This window comes from Squalius cephalus (assembly GCF_949319135.1).
Source record: "Squalius cephalus genome assembly, chromosome: 21".
NCBI classification, from domain to species: Eukaryota; Metazoa; Chordata; class Actinopteri; order Cypriniformes; family Leuciscidae; genus Squalius; species Squalius cephalus.
The window spans coordinates 5243982-5258370 of NC_137142.1; the positions used below are offsets into that span (position 1 = coordinate 5243982).

Sequence of the window (14389 nt, forward strand, 5' to 3'; positions counted from 1 at the left end):
ATTATCAGTGCTGGTACTACTCGACCTCAGTGCTGCATTTGACACTGTCGATCATAACATACTTCTTGACAGGCTGGAAAACTGGGTTGGGCTTTCTGGGATAGTCCTAAAATGGTTCAGGTCATACTCAGATGGGAGAGGTTATTATGTGAGTATAGGAGACCATAAGTCTGAGTGGTCATCCATGACATGCGGAGTCCCTCAAGGCTCAATTCTTGCGCCACTCCTGTTCAACCTATATATGGTGCAGTGTGGAGAAAAAATCTCTGGTAGCCGAGGCACTCCTTAATTAAAATGTCTTTATTGAAAAAATGACATGTCCTAACTGGACAACTTTAAAATGCCCACGCGTACCGGCATGGGGCCTTCTTCAGGGCATAATGAAGCAAATAGAAAACAGGTCTTATAATGACAAAGACACACAAGTCATTTCTGTGGTGGAGAGGGATTGACTCATGACGGTCAAGGGAACACTGTGGTGACTAGTACAGATTACTAGTCTGGTACGGATTATCAAGAGAAAACTGTGGTGACTAGTACAGATTACTGGTCTGGATTGGTACAGATTACTAATCTGGTGGGCTCAGATAATCCACGGTATATGAAAATCCACAGAAGAATAATGCCCGTCATGGGGAAATCTCAGAGTCAAAATTAGATACACCGGTGTATCTTATTTACCAGATGAGAAGTTTATTTACTATTTAATAAACCAGATGTGAAGTTTATTTACTATTTTAATTCATTTTACTCTAATTAATTTTATAACTGTATCATTTATCTCTTTTAATTCCTTTTATAACTGTTTTAATTTCCCCTGCTTTTATTTTGTGTCTATTTTCTATGCAAAGCTCTATGAATTGTTATAGTGTGATTATTATAATTCCTTTCTATGTAAAGCTTTTGAATAACTGTTTGAATTCTCCTTGCTTTTATTTTGTGATTATTTTTATTCCTCTCTATGTAAAGCACTTTGAATTGCCATAGTGTTTGAAATGTGCTATATAAATAAACTTGCCTTGCCTTGGGTCTAAAGCACACTGAGATAGCTTTCGTGGATGAGTCATGTACCCACTGTGGGACGATGACTGTTGCTGTCAAGACTCCAATACCTCAAGCGAGGTGGAGCCCTTTCACCTACTGTATCTCCTGATCTAGTTCCTCTTCTGGTGGCCATCTGAAAAGGGCTACTTTTGCTGATAGCTTTGGTGGCCTGAAAATCATAGTGAGGGCTTCCCGCCGGGTAACCAATCCCTGTGGGTCCCTCACTTCTCTACCACACCGCAAGCTGTGGAGCTTTCGAAGGAGTGCACTGGTCCCTCTCTTGGGGTGCCAGTTGTTTCCTTTGGGGCTCCGCCTGATGATCGGATGTCAATTGCTGCATCGGAGGGTGAGCTTGCATCCTCTGAGGAGGAAGATTCGGCTGCATTGCCCCCTTCGGAGTCCGTAACATTGCCCGAGTCTGACCCGGAGCTAATGGCTATGCTTTCCCGGGCCGCTGAGGCTTACAGAGCCTGTGGAGAAGCCGCCTCCACCTTGAATGCCATGGTGCTCCTGCAGGTCAACTAGGTCCAAGTGCTAAAGGAACTGCACTAGGGATGCGCCGATCCGATATTTGTATCGGGTATCGGGGTCGATACTGAATAAAATGCTAGATCGGGTATCAGCGACAATTGCCCCGATCTGCTAGTCGATATAAAAGTTTATGGAGATGCCATGGAGACGCCGCTGTGCTGTGCGCAGTGTGTGACATCATACGCTAGCAAAGTGCACTGTACGCAGCACATGTTAACAAGCTAACATTCGGAGTATAGAACAGCGAACAGCATGGAGCGAGCCAAAACATCTGTGATTTGGAGGTATTTCACAATAGTTATGCCAACAAGTTCCCACGCGGTTTGCAGTATATGCCAAGTAAATGTTCCGAGGGGTGGTGATAAAACTTTGAATTATAATACTACAAATTTAATGAAGCATTTACAGAGATTTCATCCCAAAGAGCATGCCGAGTTCAACAAGCTGAAAAAACAAAAACGCGACGGCACAAAGCAGCTAACTTTGGAGGAGACAACAGAGAAAATTCAGAAATTTCCACATGGTAGTGTGAAAGCAGCAAAAATCACTGAAAGCATACTGAATTTCATTGTTATGGATGGGCAACCGCTGTCCGTCGTTGAGAACAAGGGCTTCAGACTCCTAATAAACCATCTAGAGCCACGGTACGACATGGTGAAGCGGAAATATTTATCCGAGATTGCTCTACCTGAACTGTACCAAAAAATTTGCAAACACATATCCAAACAAATGAAAGATGTCAAAGTACTGAGTTTTACAACAGATATCTGGAGCTCTGACGTGTCTCCCATGTCACTTTTAAGTCTAACGGCACACTGGTTGGACGTGAATTTTGTGCCAAAAAGTGCCATGTTAAATGCAACAAACTTTCGCGGGTCGCACACCAGCGATGCGATTGCAGCTACTCTAAAGGAAATGCTTGACAAGTGGCAAATCCCGCTGAGCAGAGTCCACGTTTTTCTTCGAGACAACGCCAGTAACATGAAAAGAGCAATGGACGTCATGGGAGTGCGCAGTCTAGGATGCGTTGCTCACACAATGCAGCTTGTTGTTAACGAGGGACTTCTCTCACAACGCAGTGTGAGTGATGCTGTTGCAGGTGGGAGACACATAGTTGGACATTTTAAACACTCTCCACTTGCATATTCCCGATTGCAAGATATACAGCTCGAAATGAACATGGAACCAAAACGCCTCCAACAAGACGTGCGAACGAGGTGGAATAGCACCTATTTCATGATAGAGTGTCTGCTGGAACAGAAGCGGGCTCTGTCAGCCTATGCTGCGGACCATGACCTACCCACAACACTCACGGCAAACCAGTGAGCCTTGCTTGAAAAAACAAAGACCTGCCCGGAACCGTTTGAGGAGTTTACCAGGAAGGTGAGCTCAGCCACTGCCTCTGCTGCTGATGTAATCCCAAGTGTCACTGTTCTCAAACGTGTCCTCTCCATGGAAACCGATGCCGACTCTGGGATTAAAACTATGAAAAAGACCCTCCTAGAAGCTATCGATAAACGCTTCAGCACAGTGGAAGATGAACCTCTGTTTGCACTTTCAACCCTCCTGGACCCAAGATACAAAGACAGGTAAGACTGTAAACAATTAATAACTTTAATAATAATTTGACACAAAATATTGAGTTTTTAAAGGAGTTTATTGATTTAAAAACTATTTGTATTGCTTCCGCTAAAGAAAATAGTCCGTTCCGTCTCTACGGTTAGAATCCTGCGTCCATAGCAACGCTCTGTTTTTCATGGCAACGGTGTGTTATACTTAGCAGCGTTTATCAAGAAATAACAGACCGCATTCTACATTAAAATTCAACCAAGCCATGTAAAAAATAAATATATATTCAGATGCCATATGTGTAGCTGACTGTAACGCAGTTCAGATGTTATGGGAAGGAGGCGAACATTTAAACATTTTAAATAAAAATAAATAAAACGCATACAAAAATGAAAGTATAAACCAGCAGCCCCTCGCAGACGACTGCTGGCCACAGAAACAAAACACAACATAAAATCAGGCCTGCTGTTCCTCTCTTGTCTTTCACCGTCGTAGCTCCTCCTTTTATGCTTCCGCTCCTCCGTGAGAGATAAGTATGCAGTAAATGACTAAAGTAATTTTTGAGACTTAGTTATTGAGCTGCATTTATTATTTTCTTTGTTTTTATGTTCTTTCTCACACTGTGACACGTATACTAGTCTGTGACTGTAAATTTAAATGTAATAAGATGCCATGATGTAAAATTACTTTTAATAGAACTGAGAATATGAATATTGAACAACAGTCCATGTGCACTATAGATTAACTTTGATGTCAGATTTAAAGGATAAATGTGCTACCATCTGGTTGGTATGATGTACTATGTAATTTATGTATGTATGTATCTTTTTCAGATTCTTTACCAGTGCAGAGTCTGCAAAGCATGGTAAAGATGCACTGGCCAAAAAACTGGAGGAAGACTTGAGGACCACCACAGGTGATGAGGCAGAGGCATCAGACATTTCAGAGCCACCAGAAAAAGCCTCCCGGGCAGAACTTGAAGCAGCAGTAGCTCCATGCAGAAGTAAGAGCAGCAGTAGCTTCATGAAAGAATTTGATAGAATTCGGGAGGAGCGTGAGGAACCTGGTGGTGCAGCAAGCTGCTCCAGCACTGCTGTCCAAATGCATGGATTTTTTACAGAGGAAACAATCCTTGTCACACACGACCCATACAAATACTGGGAAGTCAACCGCCAGCGCTTTCCTGGCCTTGCTGTCGCTGCCTTGAATTACCTCTGTGCACCCTGCACTAGCGTAGAAAGCGAGAGGCTCTTCAGCACAGTGTCCTGTATCTTGGATGAAAAGCGAAACAGACTGACAGCTGAGAGAGCTGAGATACTTGCTTTCCTATGCAAGAACCTGCCAGTGATGCTCAAGACTGAGATTGATATGTTAAATTGTTAAACACAACAGGATGTTCAATTTCAGTTTGTAGAGAAGCTAGTGTTTTATTTATCTGTTTCTGTGTTGGATGTTAAATATTATTTCCACTAAAGCATTGAAAGAAGCTGAATCCTGTTATTTTGAATATCTTAAGCAGTAAAGCTATTGCTTTTTTGCTAAATTTCAGCTGTTTTATTGTTTATTGTGCATTGATTTTGAAGTTATATTTGCACTGGTGCTGGTTTAATGAATAAATCACTAAACTTGTGAATACATTGTTTGTCATTTTGTTTTACAAGGCAAAGAAATTATTGTTTAAGTCAAGCCTGATATCTTGCAAAGTAATGCATACAGCTTATTAAGTAATTCAGCACTTTTAACATTTTACCTTTGTATCGGATCAGTACTCAGTATCGGCCAATACTGAATTGCAGGTATCGGAATCGGTATCGGAAACAAAAAAGGTGGATCGGAGCATCCCTAAACTGCACAAGGGTATTTCTGACCCAGGGGTTATGTAGGAAATGCGTGCAGTGACTTTCGTCGCTCTTAAGGCGAGATCCATCACTGCACGTAGTTCCTACGCTCCCCTGGGTTGGGCAATGTCCACCTTAGTGGTCTAGAAAGGACGCAATTGAGCCAGTCCCTCCAGCCAATATGAAGGCGGGGCTCTACAGCCCCTACTTCATTGTACCCAAGAAAGGCGGTGAGTTACGACCAATCAAGCTCCCGTGCAAAATGCTAATGCAGAAACACATCTTCAGGTGCATCCATCCCCGAGATTTGTTTGCAGCGATCGAGGCGAATCGTGCCTGGAATTCGGGCCGGCCAGCTCTCACGTTATCCTGAGACCTCGGCCCGGATACGTGCCCAAAGTTCCTACCACTTCCTTCAGGGACCAGGTGGTGAACCTGCAAGCACTGTGTTTGGAGGAGGCAGACCCAGCCCTAGCTTTGCTCTGTCCCGTCCGCGCTTTGCGCCTGTACGTGGACCGAACGCAGAGCTTCAGGTCCTCAGACCAGCTCTTTGTCTGTTACGGAGGCCAACAGAAGGGAAAGGCTGTCTCCAAGCAGAAGTTAGCCCACTGGATAGTGGATGCTTTAGTCTTGGTGTATCAAACCCAAGGCGTGTCTTGTCCATTTGGGTTGAAGGCACACTCAACTAGAAGTGGCACAAGGCACCTAGCTGGCAGATATACAGTATGTATATCCATATGTAATGTTCCCTGCAGCGATCCCATATGTGTATTCTTCCACAGTACGGCTCCCCTCTCGGTGAGCCAATGTCTTTCCCTCGACTGAGTCCGCTGTGTCGTCTCTGCCGGTGTGCCCTTACCAGGCTGAGTCACCCCATATGTTGTACCACCCCAGAGACATCCCATATGTTGTACTTCCCTACTTGGCCAGTCCATATGTGTAAGCTCCACATGGTACCTCCCTAAGGGCAGGATGTGGCTTCCGCAGCATTCCTTTCCCATTGGAAAGGACACACTTTCCCAGTGTTATCCAATAGTCTCACTCAGTGGATCATGCGGAACAGCAGTGTTTGACGTTCTCTGCATAAGCCCTGTCCCATCTTCAGCCCCAACAGGTGCAAGGGGAGTAGGAGGTTTATGCAGGGCGCTGTAAGGGCCAGCAACAACGGTGTGTTGGTAGATTTCCTCAATTCGTTGGATCAGTTCTGACGTAACGTGACTGACTGAAAGGGAACGTCTCGGTTATGTATATAACCCTCGTTCCCTGAAGAAGGGAACAGAGACGTTACGTTACGTCGTCACAGTTGCTGTACGCCCGTGGGGCGACCGGGTACCTGCTTGGCTCAGATTCGGAAACCAAATATGCGATGCATCAGCTTCCGTATTTATACCCGCACTGCGGGGCAGTGAGTCAGATGCAAAACTTGTATGCCAATGTATATTGGCTCATTTAGTTACACTAGAAGTGGACGTGACATCGAACGTGACCGACTGAAAAGGAATGAGGGTTACATACGTAACAGAGACATTTGCATTTTACTATCTTTATATATTTTGAGGAATACTGAATACTGTTTTTGTGCAAGTGAGATGAGGAAATTCATGCTTGCATTTAGTCTAGAACTACAATAACCATCATGTTCACACAGCGCACACAACACCTCTGCACGATTTCTCCGCTTAGGTCATGAAATCACTCAAAAACTCAAGTAAGATGGCAGATTGCAAAATGTGTACTTCCAGGGGTCCTATGTCAGCCAAGCAACTGCCATTGAGATGCATGGTAAAGCAACAGATTGCTTTCTCCGGTTATTGTAGACCTCTTTAGCATGAAAGTGCGTGGACAACGAAAAGTGCTTCTGAATGCTTCAGTAAGTGTGTGTCTGGTTTAATGCATAATTAAGAAGGTCAGGATTAATGAAGCACCCTGGACTAAAGTTCAGGAGATACTTTGGCTCTGTTTACTCTGACAGAGACCCCACAGAGACCTCCTCATTCACAATGCTGAGAAAGAATGAGCGAGCGAGAGAGAGAGAGAGAGAGAGAGAGAGAGAGAGAGAGAGAGAGAGAGAGAGAGAGAGAGAGAGAGAGAGAGAGAGAGAGAGAGAGAGAGAGAGACTAAGCAAAAGCATGAGAAATAGAGGAAATTGATAAGTGAAAAGCTTTGTAATAACAAGTTGTCTGCTCGGTCTAATACACTTTACAAGATATTCTCTTACTTGCAAAGAGCAACCTAATTATCCAAACACAAATGCACAAAGAGAGTGAGAAAGCAAACCCTTGTGAAAAAGAAGTGTGCTTAAATCGTATTGAATGTGCAAAAGTATATTTTACACTTATTTTGATGTGTTGACTAACATACTAAAGCACATATAAAGTACATTACCTGATTATAATTTAACTGTTTTACCTGAAGTGTGGACTCATTGCAGAGCTCTCGTCCAGCAAAGATGACCCGCAGTTGATCAGGCTGTACGCCCTGCAAACGCCCCACCATCTCCTTCAGCTCAGCTACACTCGCACCCCTTTCCAATTCCACTGGGAACCCATGGCTGGAATTAAACCGCACATACACTAAGAGAGCAGGAGACAATGAGAGCGATTTTGTCAGATCCTGATCATTTTCAAAGACATAGATAAAAACAAAAAAGAAAAAGTAGCATAAGGATATAGAGTATACTTGGATGGAACAAGGAATAAGCCATATAAACCATATATACAGATGTAGTCAAACTCATTGGCACCACAGTTATTCCAGGTAGCTGTAAAAATAAATCTGCATTGTTTATCCTTTTGATATTTCATTAAAAAAAAAAAAAAATAGCAAAACTCTAACCTTTCATTGAAGTAAAATATTTTAAAGTGGGGGGTAAGATATCGTGCATTAGGACGATAGACACACGTCCTCTTCCAGGCAGATGTATGACATCTTTAGTTGATTGGAACTTCTTAATTATTGCCCTGATGGTGGAAATGGGAATTTTCAATGTATTAGCTATTTTCTTACAGCCACTTTCTATTTTGTGATGCTCAACAATCTTTTGCTGCACATCAGAACTATATTCTTTGGTTTTACTCATTGTGATGGATGATTAAGTGAATTTGGCCTTTGTGTTTCCTCATATTTATACTCCTGTGAAACAAAAGTTATAGCTAGATAATGTCATGTTCCTAGTCAAAACATTTATTTAACTATTATTGTTTTAATATTAATGGGAATATATTTCAGAGATATTTTATTAATAAAAAATTCTAGGGGTGCCAATAATTGTGGCCAACGTGTTTTGGAGAAAAACATTATTTCATAATGTGACAGAGTATAAAAAAAAAGATAAATTGTATAGACCAGGCAATAAACTATATATAACCTGGATATAGTAGGGGTGTAGCTGTACACATATTCGTACCAAAAATTAATATTTGCTGTGCATTAGTACTGAATGCAGTGTCATTTTAACCACTGAAAGTGAGGAACTTCTCTTTGCACAGACATTTTGCGAATGCAAAGGAACTGTTGCCAAACATATAGCATGCGAGAAACATAATAATCACTGCAATAATGATCCAATCATTGACTCTTAAAGGGGACATATCATGCTAAATCCACATTTTTAGCCCTTAAATGCATTTTGTTGTATATTTGGAGTGTTTAGAAGTACAGAAAAGTTGAAATTAGTCTCTTCAGGTGCTTCGTTGATATCTTTGTATTCTGTTTTGGCCTTATTTTTCAACCTGTTCCAATTTTTCTGTTATCTATGACGTTTTGTGAACTATTACGTCACAGTATTTGCAGCGGAACTGCCAAATAAGGACATTGACTTCCAGCCCAACACTTCCAGCAATCCGCCATTTTTATTTCTCGCTGCAATTTTGTAGTCCAAGCTAAAAGATGCAGAAGTTACGAGAGGGTAAGTTAAAATGTTCGGTTGTTGGATGTAGTAACCCACACGCTTCATTATACCGTCTAATGTAGATGAACTGCCGCGCTTGTGACAGGGCGCATGTTTAACTGAAAGAACGAGCAGAGAGAGAGACCCGGTCGCGCGCGCGCACGCACTCTCTCTCCGGAGCCAGGCGAAAGTGTAAACAAGACACCGTCTCCAAACTAGACGCTGTCTTGCTCTCTCTCCCTCGCACATATTAATCAAAATAAATCACGGCGGTAAAAGGTCGGAAGACCAAAGTTCCATGTGTAAATACAGTAACACACCATTGCGATACATCCATATGAAGACGTTGTTCTGCAGGTTCCTCGTCTTCATTTTCATCTCGCTCCGGCTCCGACTCTGGCTCGAACATGTAAGGCTGGCTGGACAAGTCTTCCGTTGTTGACATTTTGTTAATAACGTGTGAATAAAAAGTTTCTGTGCCGCTAGATAATCGTATCTCTGCTATCAAACTACAAAAATGGCCAAACGGGGTGGAGTTGAACCGAGTGTCACCTCTGCATCCTGGGGAGGGGGCGGGGTATGAAGTGTCTCAATTGCATTTAAAGAGACCGCACCAAAACGAGTTGCTCTCAGACGCACATCAGAAAAGGGGTAGAAAAGGGGCCTGTGGAGCTATAATAATGAGGAATTCAGACCCAAGCATTGCAGTTCCGCTTTATATAGACTACAAATGTATGACTTATATGTAAAAAGGAACGATTTAAAAGCATGATATGTCTCCTTTAAGCATTTGCCTATTTAAATCCAAACAGTGATTTTTTTTATTTGGCCGAGCAGTGTATTTGGGGACACACCTCTTAATTATCGAATTCAGGTGTTTCAATCAAACCCATTGCCAGGGCAAATACCATAACCATAACCATACAATTAACACATGAACTTGAACTTCTGGAGACACAGAACAGCTCAAAGAACACAGAAACTCAAAGGTCTTCATTACAAACTGGAAAAGTGAAAGTTCAGTTTAACTTGAAGATATTATAAAAGAAATACATTACTATTGCACAGTAGAATGTACTTCTTAAAGTAATAATAATAATTATACAATTTATTAAAACAATATTGAGTATAATTTTAATTTTAATTTGATTACATTTTAAAGATTACCTAAAATTTTAGCTTTATAAATTTATTTACCTCCATTTTTGAAAGTAAATTTGAAACAACACAAACACACAGTAAACAGCATAAAGGCAAAAGTGTGAAAGTACCAGACTCACAGAAGAGACTAAAGACAGGAGTCGTAGATAGCAGCGGTCGGGACGAGGACAGAACAGGAGACCGACAGAGACACAATAGAAACCCATGTTAACATTCAGGCTGTGCCGTCCCTCCTCTCGAAAACACAACCCCCTTCATTAAGATGACGGCGATTTGGCGCAGAAGGACTTTTTCTTGTTATCGTGTGTGCTTATTATTTTAATTGAAATAAGTCAACCTTTTCAGAGCCCCCAGAGGCGTAGAGATAAACCGAAAATGGAAAAATGACTGATATTAAAGGAAGAAAATTTACACTAAAAATTCCACATTATGAAAAAAAATGGAAAGGGTGAGAGGACACGTGTGAAGGTGTTTGTTCTCCACACTGTTACAGAATTATGTGTAATTTCGTATAATATGTTTTGATTCTGTATATTATATGTTTTTTGTATTGCCGTTTGGGTAACACTTTATTTCGATAGTCCACTTTAGACATTCTACTAACTATAAGTAACGTTTCAACTACATGTCAACTAACTCCCATTAGAGTTTTAGTAGTCTGCAGTAGTCTGTCAGTAGAGTGTCAGGTTAGGGTTAGGTGTTAGAGTTCGGGTTAGGAGAATAAGTTGACTTGTAGTTGCCAAGTTACTTATAGTCAGTTGAATGTCTGTTGAGGGACCAACAAAATAAAGTGTTGGCAGATATTAAGCAGACAGTCTACTAATACTCTAATGAGAGTTAGTTGACATATAGCTCCAAAGTTACTTATAGTTAGTAGAATGTCTAAAGTGGACTATTGAAATAAAGTGTTACCGCTGTTTGTAAGCAGGATCCCCTGATCAGCTGGGTTATGGCTCCACCGCTTTGATCGACGCGGGTTTAAAACTATCGCTTCCGCTCTGTGAAGTTGAGCTGTCGCGATTCCGGGCCGGTCGCACTTCTCCTGTCTCCTCTCTAGCCGTCAGAACATTATTGAACTTGATTTAGATTCTGAAATGTCTTTTATTTTCAGTGATGGTGTTTTGTAGGGTTGACCTGCCCTTTTCTTTGAGAAAACACATTCGTTCTGTTTTGTTAGTGTAATTAGGGTAATTTTCTGGATTTTGATTTGGATACTTCAAGGGAAGTTAGTTTGATATTTTGTTTATCTGATTTGGGCCTTGGGTCTTCCTGAAGATAATATACCCACTGGTTTATGTTACTCTGGAAATACTCAATTTTACATCTTCAAGTTCATCTTAATAAAACGTTTATCGTTTTTCTTGAATTTTGGACTCATTGTGTATCTTTTGGTGTGACGACTGGGAGTGGGAGTCATGTCTATTTTCTTTTGTTACGATTTAACCTAGATGGATCTTAATACACACTCAATGTAATTAGCTCAAATTAAACATACAGCATCGTCACAAAGCAAATAGTAAGTAATTGTGAAACTGTGTGAACAAAATCATATTTAGCTCTCAAATAGGACAGACAACCATATTATGCTTCTGTATAAACATAGCTATTTTATCTTTCTTAAGGGGTTCGTGCGTGGGGTCAAGGTCACTCTTCCGCCGGAACTTTTATAAAAGTTATAAATATAGATATTTTTCTTACAAAAACACATCGCTTAGCCTCAGAAGGCCTTTATTAACCCCCTGGAGTCGTATGGATTACTTTTATGATGAATGGATGTGCTTTTTGGGCTTCAAAAACAAGAGTAGCATTCACTCCCATTATAAAGCTTGGAATATTTTTAGTATAACTCTGAGACAGGGAGAGAGAGAGATTTGATCATGCAGACTCAATATCACTCAGCCATAGCTCCTCCAGGAAATTGCATTCAGTGATATTGTTGACTTAAGCACAGAGGGGGCAACACTTGCACTGATTGCTACTAAACGACAAAAGCTGAGGGTCTTGCAATGCTCTTTAAGAGGGCTTTGAGTGATTGCTTGTTGTTAAAGCGTGACATTCTCTAATAAAGGCATTCTGTCGACCATATTTGAAGACAAATGACACTTGAGCCAACAGCAGGCCAAAAATACAACAAATCATATCGGAGAGAGCGGACAAACACAGAGGAAGAAACCTGCACATGATGGTTTGGAAGAGCAAAAACAGTCTTGGATTAAAAGGACGATTATAAGGATAGTTCACTTAAAAATGTAAATTTTGTTGTCAATTACTCTCCCTCATGCCATCCTAAACCTGAAATGTGTTTACCGTACAACGTTGTAACTCACTGTTTAACTACTATATGGTGCATCATTGGAGAGACTGTTTCCCGACTTTGTCACACAGCTGTCGTTCGACCCACATTGGTTCAACAATACAGAAACCTTGTTAATGACGTCACGCAGGTCATGGAGTAATAACTCCAGCTAATTAATCGATTTCAGTTCGAATTCATGTAAGATTATTGAACATGGCATCTAAGGACTTTTGCTATTTTAGTTCTCAGTTGCTTTGCTTTATTTACAGATGTTTGATTCAATCCAGGGCTGCAACTAATGATTATTTTGATAATCGATTTTTTTTTTTTTTTTTTGATTAATCAGATGAAATAACAAAAAAAGTATTATACATTAAAGATTACTTTTATAAGTTAAAAATTAATTTCAATCCATTATTTTAAACAATGTTATTCCACATTCTGCCCAGTGTTGTCCTCCAAACAATGTGTGATATAAAGCTTATAAGCAAATATAGTGATTCTATCTACAGTAGGCTATGCTGTTCATTAATTAACAAACAAATACAAACATTACATTTTAAACCTAAAATCAGCTGATTTCTTACAATTTGACTAAATTGAAAATTATGGTAAGACTTTACAAACGAGTTCATTAGTTAACATTAGTTAATGTATTAACTAACATGAACTAACAATGAGGAAATACATTTGTTACTGTCTTAGTTAATAAAAATACAGCTGTTCATTGTTTGTTCATGTTAGTTCACAGTGCAACCTTTGATTTAAATAACGTATTAGTAAATGTTGAAATGAATATTAACTAAGATTAATAAAGGCTGAAGTAGTATTGTTCATTCTTAGTTCATGTTAACTAAGGTAGTTAACTAATGAGCCTTATTGTAGTGTTACCAAAATTATAATAAACAAAAACACAAAATGTTAACTTGTACTTGGTATGAAGAACACACATTCAATTGTCTGAACATAGTAATTATATTATATTAATGGGCTATTCCAACAATAGTGCCTTTACTGTTACTGTTCTCATAAATATGATTGCACGTGTTACATGTAGTATTTAAAACCAACACTTAATTTCAAAAAAAAAAAAAAAAAAAGAAATTATATATATATACAGTATATATATATTATTTATACTACAGGGCCGTTGAATGCTTGAATCTGATTGGTTGACGAACGTTCTAAGGTGTGCATTATTTTCAGGGAAACGCACGGCTAAAGTAGTTCCAGGCAGGTCTTGACCGCATTACAGTTCCATATCACTTCGCGTAGTTAACGGTAATAACGGAAAATAGGATACAATTCATAACAATAAAAAGCATTTAGCCCCATGCGCTTGATCTGCAATTTTCAATGTCTAGCTTCACAATCAATAGAAACATGCAGTTTAATTTTAATAAATAAAGTATATAGTCCTGTCTATATTATAATCAATAGAAAATTAAACTGAATATAGGCTAAATAAATGGATAGTCCTGCAGTACGGATTTTTATTACAGATAATAATAAATAAATAATTATTTATAGGCCCACTTGTTAAAAGGGCTTTGTGTTTCATTTATTTGGCTATAGTCTACTGTCATCTGTCAATGAAAAAAAAGAAAGAAAAAAAAAGAATGAAAACGAATTAAATTAATAAATAAATAGGCTAATAATACTGACGCACATGCTTTTCTGTCTCATTATTGCAACATCTCTCTCTAATAACTGCATTAATAACTGCATAAAGCCGGGGACACACTTTAAGGCCGGTTATGAATGCAATTTGATACTTACGACTGATAATGCCCAAACTCGTGTTCAGCGCGTTCAGTCTGTGTTCAAAGTCGGTGTTTAAAATCTGCTGCGATGAAAACAGTAAGAGAATGTGTCAGCTAGTCGTGTGTCCCCAGCATTAGTCTGCTATCAGTGGCTCAAACCTCCGTTACTAACTCTAAAATGACGTTTTGGAATTAGCAACAGAGGCATTGGATTAGATGCATAAGAAATTAGTCCTACATACAAGAGCGTTTTAATGACAAAAACTTTACAAACGTCTTGAAATACATAATCTGAACA

The 14389-nt window shown here is 39.9% G+C and overlaps 1 protein-coding gene across 2 annotated transcripts in view; it reads right to left on the reverse strand.

The window, feature by feature from the left end:
- The window catches only part of prkn (parkin RBR E3 ubiquitin protein ligase), a 187231-nt gene that overhangs the window by 144139 nt on the left and 28703 nt on the right, over positions 1–14389 (reverse strand). For both annotated transcript variants that reach the window (XM_079855032.1, XM_079855031.1), the window contains one exon: positions 7392–7555. In XM_079855032.1, the coding sequence (XP_079711158.1) occupies positions 7392–7555 (164 nt within the window). The remainder of the gene's footprint in view (positions 1–7391; positions 7556–14389) is intronic.